The sequence below is a fragment of the Gracilinanus agilis genome, chromosome 5 (genome assembly GCF_016433145.1).
Source record: "Gracilinanus agilis isolate LMUSP501 chromosome 5, AgileGrace, whole genome shotgun sequence".
In the NCBI taxonomy this organism is placed as follows: Eukaryota; Metazoa; Chordata; class Mammalia; order Didelphimorphia; family Didelphidae; genus Gracilinanus; species Gracilinanus agilis.
The window spans coordinates 51,786,237-51,800,808 of NC_058134.1; the positions used below are offsets into that span (position 1 = coordinate 51,786,237).

A 14,572-nucleotide genomic window follows, 5' to 3' on the forward strand; every position below is an offset into this window, starting at 1 on the left:
TTTGAGTTTCTTTTGGATTTTTTGATACTTCCTTCTCTTGATTTTTTTGGCTGTTTTTTAAAAACATGTAATTATAGTATGTAGTATTCTTATTCTCTTTTCTTTTCCTCTCTTTGTATATTTCCCTTATTTATATTTCCATTATTTGTCATTTCTCCACCAATAAAATGTTAAATCTCTGAGGTTAGAGATGATTTAATTTTTTGTATTTGCATTCTTGTCAGTACAGTGCTGGGCAAACAGGCATACCCAGAATGAATGCTCACTGACTGACAAAAAGACTTTTTCTTATCTTACTTGCTTTTTATTCAACTTTTCAATCCTTTCTAATTTGCCTCATTTCCACTATTTCTACTGAAACTGCTTTCTCACAGATCAAAGACCTCCAAATTGCCAATGTAATGGCTTTTCCCAGTCCTCTCCTGAACTTCTGGAGCTAGTATGACTACTTAGCACGGCCCCCACCCCTTGGATCATCATTCCTATCCTACCACATTCTCTTGGCTCTTCCATCACTTTGTCTCCCAATATTAACCCCTCATTTCTTTCACTTTTTTTCTCTCTTAACATCCTCTTCCAGACCATCAAAGGGGTCACACAGCCAGCAATGTCAGGGGCAGAGCCTCACATCAAGGCTGCCCATCCACTATAACAAGGTGCTTGTGCCCAGAATAAATACAAAGGAATTGTGTGGGGGAAGCACTAGCACCTGAGGAAAAATCTGTCAAGGCCTCAGAGGAGATAAGAGTCTGAGCTGAGCTTTATAAAGGGAATGAGGGGTTCTAAGAGGTAAGAGTGAGCAGGGAGGCCTGTGAGGCCCAGGAGGTGAAGGGTTGCAAGGCTGGAAAAAACCTTTCTGGTCTTCTTCCCCACTTCTCTGCTCCTGAGTCGTGTGTTATTTAGAATTTCTGGGGTTCCACTTAGAGGTATTGGGGCTCATGTGAGCCTCAAGATATGTAGATATATGACAAACTTCCTGTAGACACTTGGGAAACTACATTTTCCATGGTCCATCGGGTTTCCTGTTTTGGATGACGTCTTCAAGGTAAAGCTGGCTTTAAATATTGGGAAGTCTGGCTTGTTGCTACCTGAGCGTGCTCCCTGGGGAACACAGAGAGGAGGAGGGAAGGTACAGAATGTAATGGCGGAGGCAGGATTTCGAAATAGCCAGGCGCGTGGTCCAATTTTATTCTATCAACATGGGCCTAAATAAAATATTAGTTTTCCTTTTATTATCAGCGTTTATCATTTTTAATTGTTATAGGCAAGTCCTGCTGCAGCCCAGGCCAGCTGTGCGCTCCGCAGCCATTCTCTCTTCTGGCCTGCCCTTTCTGCTCATTCGGCAGTTTCTCCCATCACTTCCTGCTCCCTTTAACACCTTCCTGGCTTTCAGTATCTCCCCTTCCACAACCCCTAGACACCTCTGCCTCTGGGCCTCACTGATTCTCCCAAGCTTGGCCTGTCACTTCAGGCCTCTGACCATCAGGCCCCTCTGGCCCTCCTGGCCTTCCTTCAGATGGCTCCTCTCGGAGCCCTGCCGTCCTAGACAAACCAGCCTACTACTTGTTTTCAGGACAATTCGTTCTGGTCTTTTGTGCCGGTATGAGCATCTGGCCACAACGAGGACCAGTTTCCCTCCTGCCTCTCCCAATCCTCGTTTTCCTTGTGGCACTGCCTCTTGGACAAAGCCTTCCTGGTTCTCTCCGCTTGTTAGCACTCTGTCCCTCCTGTTTTCCTCATGTTGTACAGGTTGGTACTGTAATGGGGATAATTGAGGAAAGGTGTGTGGTAAAAAGGGATTTTGAAAGGAGGTTGTCAGGGACTTGCTAAGTAGGAAATCTAGGTTACAGGTAGGCTGGAATAAGGAGATTCAGGATATAATATGGCTGAAGTCAGGAGTATAACACTGGAAGGGAAACAAAGATCTTCAAGGGAGAGGATGAATTAATCTAATCAGGCAAAGACAGCAGGTTTTACAGACTGGGACTTAGACTCAGAGACAAACTGAGAGAAATGGACTGAACTGAAATTGACCACAGGCTTTAGTTAATTTCACAGGAAGGGACTTATTTTCAAGTTACACCTTCCTTCAAGACAGATACCCCTTATTCTGAGCCTGTTGTTCTAGCTCAGCCTTTGTTGGAACACCTTTGCCAGAAATGCCCATGTTCATATATTCAGTCATGTTGCCAGTGTGGGAAGTACCAAAGGATTGACCAGAGAAAGAACCGTTTTGCATACATAATTCCAAATTATCTAACTTAATTTGCAATAATCTTAACATTTTTTTGGTTTCAGAATCCCTGAAACACCAAGTCACAATGATTTTAATACAATACCCAATATGATACAATATCCACCTCAATTTGTATACAAAATAACCAGTCAGAATCAGAACTGGCATGTGACACAATAGATCCAATATGTTCATTGTTAAAATCGGTTTTGCAAATTCCAAGTCCATTATCCCTCTAAAATACCTGGGTATAACTCTAAACCACAGGTAAGGAATAGCCCAGACACCTTTCCATAATATCACAAACACATAGTCTATCCAATCTTCAACCACCATTGTGCCCATCATTCCCCAAACAGGCCAACTAACAACAAAATCTATTGCATTATTAGTAACTATTCTGACTAATAACAATTACTAACACAACTAATTAAATACAAATACAATTAAACACAGCAACCGAGAACAAAACCACCAAAACCACAAAAGAAATGAAGAAAATCCCTTTCTCTGGGGCAGCACCAAGCTTGATAGTATTTTCCCCTACCCACAGAGATTTATGAATGGCCTGGGGTGGGGGCTGAGAAGTTCTAAGCAGCTCACCACTGGTTGAGAACTCTCAGCTCTCACCCAATGACTGAGCTCCCTCTTGGAATGTTCAAGCCCCTCTTACTTCCTTTATGAATCTAGCTGGCCAACTGTTCACTTCCTGTCTGTCTCTCTATCCACCCATCTGGGTAGTGCCAAACTGTAGGAAAATATAAGTAAGGTAATGGGGTCACCAGGGATATTACAATAAACTAAGTGTTGTGGGAACACACTTTAGGATTTATGAGAGAGTGGATCAGGGTGAAGAGACCAGAGTTTTACTGGATCTCCACAGGAATGGCAGTTGATCTTAACTGTCACCCAGCTTTCACTAGACCAGAGTATAGTAACAGGCTAACAAGGTAAAAGGGACTTAACAGCTTTAATTATGTTAGATTAAAAGGTGGGAAAGGATTTCTATACTTAAAATCTAAGGGATAAAACCACAGGGCAATGGGAGGATTTATTCTACTCTTATCTAAGTGATCTAAACTAACAGGGCCCAAGGAGCTATAAATGGAGTCTCTGGGTTTCTGCCTCAGACCTGGAACCTGCCAGGCTTGAGTACAGCTGGGGTTTTTGTGGCTTTGGGATTCTCACTGCAATCCACTGATGATCTCTGGATGCCAGGAGCTAAAGTTGTCTCAGGAACCAAGTAGAAAGGGGTTTGCTTGAAGCACTGTCCTCTTCTCTTGGCTCTGTAGATCTTGTCCTTTCCTTAAATGCCACACCACACAGGATCCCAGGGGAAAACAGGAAGCAGGGTGTCCTTTGCTCTGAGGTCTCCCAGGCTGGCAACAGTTTTGCCCACCACTAATGGAGTCCACACACTCAGGGCACAGACAGACTTCCTCCTCCTTCATTCCAACCTGGAATTCCAAGCTCCAACTCCTTCTGGCTAGGTACATCTTAATTCCTAATAACTAGCTAATCTCATCTTACTCATAACAATACCCTGGCTTCCCTTCAAGCCCAGAGTATGTTAGTTCTTTCCCTCTTCTTCCCTCTCTTAATAACTGACAAATTATACTAATAAGTCTGTTGAAACACAAAAGGGTTTATTATCTTTAAAGGATGATTTGTAAGGAAAGTAGATCGAGGAAGCCCTAACAGTTGTCTCAGGAACCTCAGGTGGGGGAAGGGAGACAGAGATGTAGTCTGAGCAAGGACCTGCCTTAACTCAGTTTACAAGGTGCTCTTGATATCTAAAGGGAATAAATGATGACTGACTAATTTCTATATATATATATAATACCAACAAATTATAGTTAAACCCTTCACAGATTTGAACTCCTCTCTAATTTACCCTCCTTATTAACTCCACCGACATATAAGGTAAGGGAAGGAAGTTAGGAAATAATAAAGGAAATGAAATACAAAGGTTTCTCTAAATTAACAATTCTTAAATAAATATTTCAAAGCTAGGCTAAATTTCAATTCTACAGATAGGTAAGGAAGCAGCTCAGCTGGTCTGACCCTCTCCACAAGATTTCCCAAACCAACTGACTTTTTCCCTCAAGATTCCAAACTCCTAACTGATTACAGAACTCAGCCAAAGCTTGAAAAAACTAACATGACCCCCTCTCTCTATACTACAGTACACATCTAGGATCTTCCCAGGGGAAGAGCACAGGGATTGTTTGGTGTCTATTGTCAGCACCAGATAAGAGTTAAACACAGTAGGAACTTAATATGTTTGCTGAATTAAGTCTCCAGTCCTGACCCCTCTCACCATCCAACTCCCTTCTGAATCTTTTTCTCGAATTCTAACAGCACTGAAGTTTACCATGTCCATGAGGGCAGCCTAGGACCTGACTCAAAGGGCCTGAGAATAGCAGGGCCCCCAAACCAGTAGATTCACCTTTCAGCTCAGTCCTCACAGCCATCATCAAAGGGAGAAACCATGGAAAAGGAGCCCCTCTTCCTCATCAGCATCACCACCAACTGCTCCCAAGAGGCAGAGAAGCCCAACAGCTCTGGGAGTGGGAGCACCCCCAGATGCCTGGCCCTGCTTCCAGCCCAATCCCCACTGCCTTCACCCTCAGAAACAGCTCCTGGGAGAAGCAGTCACCCATCTGTACCTTCTAAGGCACCCTGGCCCGAGACAATGCAAGCAACCAGACTAGCTAAAGCAGCAAGGAAAGTCCAGGAGGCAGCATGGGCCACCAGGCACACCCACCACTGCTCTAATAAAGATAGATAAGGACTGGATCCCACAGGCCCTGGGAATAGGGACACTAAATAATGACATTAAAGGAAAAGCATTAATCTCTGCATTGCCACGGAATCCTAAGGGCCACAGGTCATTTCCACCTGACTCCTGCAGTTGAAATCTTCCTTACCCAAGAGAACATGAGCTCCTTGGGAGGAGGGTCTATCCTCAGCACTTAGCACAGGGCTCTGCACACAGTATTTAATAAATGTTTTATTCCTTCATGCACAAAATGGAACTGATCTTTCTCCAGAAACCTGTCCTTATAATTTACCTAGTTTCTGATTTTTGAAACCTCAGATCTTATTGAGTCCATCTAAACAGCCTCATCTCACATCTAAAAGTATGGCATGGCCCTACCTCTTGCCAAACCTAACTGATCAAATTGTGTCCATCCCTATCTTACCTCTTTTAGCCTTCAATTTCTTTTGAAAATAGGCTCCTTCCTAAATTTCTCTGAATAAAAGAGGTCTCCCCAAACCAGGGTATGTGGATCTGGTTTTAGGATAGGTAGGGCTTCTCTATTCTTTGAAAAACAAAACAAAAACTCCTCCCTCAAGTTTGTGACACATTTTATTACCATCTCTTTCCTTATTCACTATCAAACTTCTAGATAGAAAAGGCTAATTTTCTAACACCACTCTTGCTTCTCTAAACTGTTATAATCTATTGCATCCACAACAATAATAAATAAGAACAGTAGCTAGGATAGTTTTACATGTTAACTCATTTGAGTATTACCATAGCCCTATGATATTATTATTCTTATTTTATAGATTAGGAAATTGAGGCAGAGAATAAATTATTTTCCCAGGGTCATGCAGCCAGTCAGCATCAGAGGCAAGATTTGAAATCGAGTCTTCCTGACTCCAGACCCAGTGAGCACTTTGAGTACCATGCCACCAACTGCTTTAATGCACATGACTCCAGAAACAATTTGCCACCCTGATTTCTCATCTGAGTTTACTCCATTTCCCATCCCTGCTGGTCATTTCTACCCAAAAGGCATGCTGGCATATCATATGAGATGTGTCCATCTCCATAGAAAATTTATCTCCTTTATCCTCATACATACACAAGCCATTCTTCAAACAATACTTCTGTTGCTGTGTGTAATATTCTCTTGGGTCTGCTCAGTTCACTATTCATAATTTCATATGGGTCTTTCCTGTTTTTTTTAATGAATCTGCTCATCATTTCTTTATGGCACAGTAGTATTCCATCACAATCATACCACAACTTGTTCAGTCATTCCCCAGTTGATGGGCATTCCCTTAATGTCTAGTTCTTTGTCACCACAAGAGAGCTGCTATAAATATTTTAGTACATATAGGTTTTTTTTCCTTTTTCTTTGATCCCCTTGGGAAATAAAACTAATAGTGGTACTGTGAAAATAGAATTAACTCTTCCTTTGTCTATTTTAAGTTAATCAAATCAAGAACTTGAAGTGCCCATACTTAGCACTTGATAGGTCACTAGGTAAGAGAGCTCACAAGTCACTTACTAATTCACATTCCCCAAAGCCACAAGCACTGCCCCACCTTGGGCAGTGCTAGGCAAAATGGGAGACTGCAATTGGTTCCTGTAAAGATGGGGAGACAAAGGAAGTGATGTGGGGAAAAAGGGGTATAAAAGACCAAGCCCAAGGACTGATTCACACACGCTGTGTCAGTGAGCTGATCTGAAGGGAGATTCTTCTTGGATGGGCTGAAGGAAGAGGTTTGTGTTGGTGGATTTCTGGCTGAAGACACCACCAGGACATGTGGAGATTGGGACTTAAGGGAGGCCCTGCTGAGGGCTGAGCCAGACTTCACCAGAGCAGCACTTAGGCTAGTAGGCTAGACAAGGTTCTTTTTCCTTCCTATATTTCCCACTTTCAATATCTCTACCTTGTTGTAAATAAAAGCTGCAACAATCATTTTTTACTTAAGGCTAATATTTTATAAACAGTGATTAAAATCTCACTTGTATAACCCTGATATTGAGTCAAACTTAATTTTAAATCTTACAGTACTGCAGGGTCAAAAGGTATATAGTTTTATAACTCTTTGGGCATAATTCCAGATTGCTCTCCAAAATAGTTGGATCAGTTCACAGTTCCACCAACAATATATTAGTGTCTCCTACTCTTTCCTGTCTCTAGCAGAGGCACAACCCCCACTTCCCCCACCGCCATCCAAGGCTTATAGCCAAAGAGTATTTGTTCACTTTCCTTCTTCATCACTCTTCACACCACCCCATTCTTCATCTTTACTCACAGAGCTTTAATTCAGACCTCATTACCTCTAATGGTCCCTGTCAAACAGCTGGCACATTTCTCTACCTGAGGCACAAGTCTGCTCATGTTATCAAGTTCAAAACTTTTGAGGGAAGGAGGGGTCTTTGAAGGTCCTCTCACCCAATCCATCTGTGAAAAAGCATCCCCTCTAAACTGTAGTATGGCTATTGCCAGAAGAGCTCTAGCAAGGAGATTCTTATGTCCCTAGAATGCCCATTCTATTTTGGGTTAGCTTTACTTGCTTTGGAAGTTTTTCCTTATCTCCAAAATGGAGATATTATTATCTGAAGCACCTGCCTCACAGAGTTATGAGGCTCAACTGAGCATCATAATACATTTAAGTACCATCTTTAAAACATTATATAAATGTCATCTATTTACATGACTATTATTATGTCAAACCTAACTCTGCTTCTGAAACTTTCACCCACTGCTTCTAGTTATCCCCTTTGGGCCTAGGATGAGGTCTAGTCCTTCTTTTCTGACAGATATTTGACAACTATCACAACTCCCCTAACATCAGACTTCTTTTCTGTAGACTAACCACCTCCAGCTTGTTCAATCAACCCACATATGGCAAGGAACAGAGCTTCCATATTTCTTGTCCCAACCCCTCAAGACTCTCTCCAGGACACGTGCTTTAAAAGTGTGCTTTAGGTGGCCTCCAGGTCTCTCTCTCATGATGCAGCCCCTAATTGCCTGCTCTTTCAACCTCATACTGTGTAGATAGAATTCTCTCCCCAAAGCACATCCGATCTAGCTCATCTTACCCAGCATCCCATTTGTGTGCTTACACTATGTGAATGGAGGTGAGTGTGGGGGGATGGAGGATAAAAGTTTTGGTGCGGCACCCCCTCTCTGTTTCCCAGAACATGGATGGAGAGCTTGGCTGAGAGCCAGGCAGTGGTCAGTTAAGTTAGATTGGGCTTTAATCTGCTTCCTCTATCTTAGTGATTATTAATAAAACTCTATGGAAAAATAAGAACCTGGAGTTACCGTTATTGATATTAATTTAAATTTTATAATATTCAACTTGCGGTACACTAGAATTTCAAGATCTTTTTCAAATTTCCTGCACTTGTACATGTGACTTTTGGAAGGCAAGTGAATAGACATAGATATGAAATCTTCAATTTCAAACGACTCGATTTGGTCTACCATCCTAGTGTCGGTCTCCTAGTTCCTTTATTCAGCACGTCGGCCACTCTGCCTAACTCTGTGACATCAGAACATCTGATCTCCACACTTTCTACATGAGCGGTGGACTTGAGGCACTTCACCAAAGACCTCCACTTCCTCACTGGGTGCAGTCAAGCCTGTCACTCCTGAATAGGGCACTAGTGTCTAGTTCATGTCTTTCCACAAGCACAACAGATGGGACTTTATCAAATATTTTGCTAAAAAACTAGGCAGACTATCTCTAAGGCATTTACTTAATCTATAAGTTAAATAATCCTATCAAAAAAAGTAAATAAGGTTAGTTTCTTAAGATGTGTTCTTACATGTAAAATGATGCTAGATCCTTGTTTCCTTCTCTAGATGTTCACGTGTAAACCTTTTAATATGTCCCTCTAATAATACTTGCAGAATAAAATATAAATTCCTTAGCGAGGCATTTAAAACCCTCAACAATCTGAGTTCAACTTATGTTCCTAACCTTTCTTATTCCCTTGCAAGCAGTTTGTGTTCTCCACAAACTGGGTTATTAGTTAGTTGTTCCCTGATCTCTTCCCATATTGTCCCTCTTTGGTCTTTGCCTCCCATCTGAAATGAACTTCTCCCAAATCTTTCTCTTCCTTTAAAGGCCTAGTCTAAGTGCTCTCCCATTTTTGGACTCTGATGCCTTCTCCAATCTCCCCAGATGAAATGTATATTTCCTCCAATATTGAATTTTTCCTAAATACCTTTGGATCTTTGCTTTTATCATACTGCATGTGCACCTCACTTTTCTATGTATAACACATCTCTCTCCAATACACTGTAAATATGTCCTTAGACAGCTTAATACAGGGAGCACTGGGCCTGGAGGCAGGAAGATCTGAATTCAAATCTGGCCTCAGATACTTACTAGCTGGGTGACAGTAGGCAAATCACATAACCCATTTGTTAAATAAGGATGATAATAGCATTTGTCTCACTAGGTTCTTGTGATTATCAAATGAGATAATATACATAAAGTGCTAAGCATAGGACCTAACCTTACTGCATGCTTGTTTCCCTCCTTTCTTTGCTCTTATTACCGTTTATGCTTGCCTGATAATGATTATGCATTTCATCACAGACTCTTCTTGGACTCTGGATTTACCAAAGAATCACCAAGAGAAGAAACAAATTCACCTTTCACTGGTCCTATGTCTATATTCTGAATTATGATTTGCTCCTGTTCTTCTAAACTAAGACTGTACTATTGATGACCTTCTAATTCCAGGTGTTATCTTTCCCAATAAAAGAATATGCCTTGTGAGACTCCAATCTATGTCATGGAAAAGTACTAAATATATTCATTCCAACTAAGAATCCACAATTATTTTTCATTCTCACAATTTCCCCCCCGGTTTATATTTTAAAAGATAAATGTTACTCACCCTACGAGGCCTATGTCAGCTATAAGTTTTAGATCAAGATGAATTATTCTTTTCTGGCCCTTAGATGGCAAGAAATTTGAAAGCAAATTACCCCCAAGTCCTCCTTGTGCTATTAAAATTCTATCGTCCTCTTTATTGAGTTCTCCTAAAAAGAAAACAAAATATATTTTTACAGTCAGGATCAATATGTAAGTTTTACTAGTAATATGACATATTTTCATTTACCACAAATCTGTAACTATAAATCTCAATTCCTAGAACTGAAGGAATTATTATCAGCATATGGTTCTTAGGGAGAATTTGAAAACAAATGTGGATAACAAAATCGTCCAAGCTGATATACATTTTGATCACATATAAATATATCAGTTATATGCTTAGGCTAAAAAAACTAAGTGAAAACAACATAGTCCAAACTAAACCTTAAGGGGGCACCTGGGTAGCTCAGTGGACTGAGAGTCAGGCCTAGAGACAAGTCACTTGACCCCCATTGCCTACCCTTACCACTCTTCTGCCTTGGAGCCAATACACAGTATTGACTCCAAGATGGAAGGTAGGGTTTAAACAAACAAACAATAAACAAAACAAAGTAAACTTTAACAAGCCCTTGACTAAACACCTAAGGGGGGGGAAAAAAAAGAAATTCTTCTGCAACTTAGGTCATGTAAAACCTGAAGCTGCTTTAATTAAAAGAATTAAATAACCTAAATTGAATATATTTAATTTTAAATATTTGTTCAGCAAAATCTCTATAAAATTCTTAATTCTTAAAGTGTCTAATCATTGGTATTAAAGGCTATTCCAGTGGGAAGCAAAGATTTGACAAGGCATTTAAAGCTACTCTTCTAGCATGAATGTTGTTGACAAACTCAGCATACAGACAAATCTGGAGATATAAATTACTAGAAGTTTGGCTCCTAGATGAATTTTTAAGTTATAGAAATCCATCAGGTGGTTGAAATGAGTAGAGTAGAGTCAGATTGTAAGCTATCTACCATGGAGGTTAAATACAAGCCAGAATGGATGGTAGAGGAAAAGAAGAAACTATTAAGGGATTAAAAAGAGAGCTGAGAACTTTGCAGGAACAGAAATAAAGATAGAAAAAAAACAGGTAGAGATAGAAAAACCAAGAGAGTGCAGTGGCATGGGTGCTAAGAGAGAAAGGAATTTGAAGATAGCACAATCAAAATATCAAATAGAGCAGTGAGGGCAAGAAGAATGAAGACTGACTAGAAGGTCAGTGATGACTTCAGAGAGAGAATTGAAGACAGAAATCAAAATGCAAAAGGAACAGTCAAATGGTCAAGAGGCTATTGCAGGGACAAGTTGTAGACAATGTCTTTTAGAAATCTGGAAAGTGAAGGAAATGAAATAAATGAGAGGGAAAGGTCAAAGGTAAAGGGATGTATTAGTAGATTAGGACAACGTTTTTTAGTAAGAGTAGAGGAGTGAAAAAAGTAGAATGGCTGAAACTAGACTAAGGCGAATGAAACCTTGTTCACAGAACTTTTCTAAGATGATAATGTCCTTATGAATGACAAAAGTAAAGTAAAAATGAAAGTCAATGGAACTGTGGTTAAATAATACAAAATCAGGATGCTAAAAGGATTATGAATGTCAATGAAATTTATGGCAACAGGCAGAATAAATTTATCGATGCAGCAAATAGCAGTGAAAATAGAGGTGGGCCTGAAGTCAGGAACACCTGGTTCAAATCCAAGTTTAGACCGATTTTTGCTGAGTGACCTTCGGCAAGTCACTCCACTTCTGAACTACTTCAGTGCTCTCAATTTAAAATGGGGATAAAAATATCACCTACTTCAGGGTTGAGAGACTCAAAGAAGATAAAATTTGTAATGTCCTTAACAGTGTCTAGAACGTAGTAGGCGCTTAATAATATTTGTTCTCTTCTCTTCCATGTAAACAATATTACCCATATCATTTAAAAAGGACAGGTGAGGAAGATTTTGACCCTAAGCTCATCTTTGAATCAAATGCCTATTTCCTAACACTAATATACTTCTACTCATGATATATGACTATAAAGCATAGAATACCACCTCCTCCAAAGAATTATAATTACAAATCACCAAAAGGACAATGGAGACACATGGTTAACATGAGTGAGCTGCAGAATTGTACCAATAAACCAATGGTACTATAAAAGAAGCATATGAACAGAGAAAGAGTTGGGGGTCTGTCGTGTTGCAAGAGAAAGGAAGCATGTGTTCTACTGGTATTTATGCAATGTCAAGACATCCCAAGAGATATTTTACTTCAGTTCCACAAGTCCATAGATAGACATCAAGGGGGCTGTGAATTTGGATAGGGAAAAAAAATTATATCTTTACTTTCACTAGTATTTGGTTTCATTTTTAATCCTATGTATTTTATGCATTTAAAAATATTATTTTGGAGGGAGGACTAAATTTTTTTCCCTCAATTATATGTAATAACAATTTTTAACATTCATTTTTACAATTTTGAGTTCTCAATTCAATTCTCTCCCTCTTTCCTCTCCCACATTGAGAAGGCAAGCAATTTGATTATACATGTGCACTCATGCAAAACATTTTGTTGCAAAAAAACAATGAAAAAAAAGAAGAAAAACAAAGTTTTTAAAAAGTATGCTTCAATCTGCATTCAGATCCCATCAGTTCTTTGTTTGCAGGGCAGTTAGTATTTTTTATCATTAAGCCCTCTGAAACTGCGTTGGATCATTATATTGCTGAAAATAGCCAAGTTGCTCATAATTGATCAATGTACAATATTGTTGTTTACTGTGTACAATGTTCTCCTTCCTGGTTCTGCTCACTTCACTTTTCTGAAACATCCTGCTTGTCATTTCTTATAGTGCAAAAGTATCCCATTACAATCATATACTACAACTTGTTCAGTCATTCCCCAATTGATGGGAATTGCCTCAATTTCCAACCTTTGCGACTACAAAGAACTATTATAAATTAGTTTTGTACACATGAGTCCTTTTCCTTTAAGTCTTTTTGAGATAAAGATCTAATAGAGGGTAATGCTGGATCAAAGGGTTGCAGGTTTACAGCATTTTTGCATAGTTTCAAATTGTTCTCCAGAATACCTAAATCAGTTCATAAGTCTTTCAAGACATTTATCAGTGTCCCAATTTTCCCATTCCTTCCAAATTTATCATTTTCCTTTTTGTCTTACTAGGCAATATGATAAGTGTGAGGTAGAACCTCAGTTATATTAATTTGCATTTCTTTAGATTATTATTCTTTTTTTTTTAAATCCTTACCTTCCACCTTAGAATCTGAGTATTGCTTCTAAGGCAGAAGAGTGGTAAGGGCTAGGCAATGGGGGGAGGTGGTGGTAGGGGGTTTAAGTGACTTTCCCAGGATCACAAAGCTAGGAAATGTCTGAGGCCAGATTTGAACCTAGGACCTCCCATCTCTAAGGCTCTCAATCCACTGAGCCACCCAGCTGCCCCCTAAACTATTACTCTTAAAAAGGGTTATATAGGTTTCACTAGATTGCCAAAGAGGTCCATAACACAATAATGGTTAAGAGCTTCCTTCTTAGATGGTGGGATGCTTGGCATGCTCCATTGGGAGCCCTCCACACACCATATTTTGCATGGAAACCAACAGAGTATATGACATTACAGATACAAGGACTAATGGTGAGGAGGCTGAGATTATCTAGGTACTATTGGACATGGAAAGGCCTTAGAAAGAATATTTTGTGTCTATAATTTAGGTAACTTCTAAAGGGAATAAAGGAAAATGGAGATGAGTTCATGTGGGTGTTTCCTCCAAAGAGGGAGCCTTCAGGGTGCAGTCACATTCTAAGATGAATGTCCCCTGAAAAATAGTTACTGGAGAAGGACTGATAGATGTTTGGTACTGACCCACAGGAGGGCCTGCTAAAGAGCTGAAAGCTGTCCTTAAGTATACAACAGGTCAAGAAAAATGTGCAGTGAATAGGCAAGAGAATCAATGAATTGACTGGATAAGCAATTATCCAGTATGTAGCATGAAGGCGAAAGGAACTGTTTGCTCCCAAATGGAAAAGGTGACTAGAGATGAGAATAGTAGGAAGTATGTCCATTATAAGTTGATTCTTAGTTATGGATCCAACATCTGATTTGTACCTATATCATACACTTAAAAGACAGAATTCAACAGAGAGGCCATAATGAAATTAGTACTTAAATATGTTCCCCATTTCTGCATGCAAACAAAATCAATGAAGAGAGCTATTCCTTGACAGTGCATTTAATCTAAGTTTTTAGATTCTTTTCTCCCTAAGAGGCAGAGACTACAAGGGAAAAAATAACAATCATTTTTGGAAATGTTCATACCTCGACTATTTACAAAAACTTAAAACTAGGACAATCACCTATAATTTTGCCTCTCTCATCGGTTACTATAATGCCCACCGGTGCAGAAATTTCACAATCGAGGCCTTTTTCTCCCTTTAAGGCACTGATTCTGAAAGGCAAAAACAGATATAAATGTCCCAAATTTTAAAAAATGAAAGCAGATCAAGTAAACTAAATTCAAGTGGGCATTCTAGTTTACAAACAAGATTTAATTATGCATATCTATTCAGGCTCATTTTTACTGAAGGCACTTTTGAAGTGATATCTAAAATTTTTACCAAGAACTTTAAGTCAGTCATTTGAACTGAATATATTT

At 39.6% G+C, this 14,572-nt stretch overlaps 1 protein-coding gene across 2 annotated transcripts in view; it reads right to left on the reverse strand.

Annotated features, from left to right (window-relative positions):
* Positions 1–14,572, reverse strand: part of GTPBP10 (GTP binding protein 10) — a 33,759-nt gene that overhangs the window by 13,462 nt on the left and 5,725 nt on the right. Inside the window, exons 3-4 of one of the 2 annotated variants that reach the window (XM_044677938.1) lie at positions 14,274–14,365; positions 9,900–10,044 (exon numbers count right to left, since the gene is read on the reverse strand). The exons of the other annotated variant lie outside the window; for it this stretch is intronic. Coding sequence (XP_044533873.1) covers positions 9,900–10,044; positions 14,274–14,365 — 237 coding nt within the window. The remainder of the gene's footprint in view (positions 1–9,899; positions 10,045–14,273; positions 14,366–14,572) is intronic. 2 annotated transcript variants of the gene reach the window in all.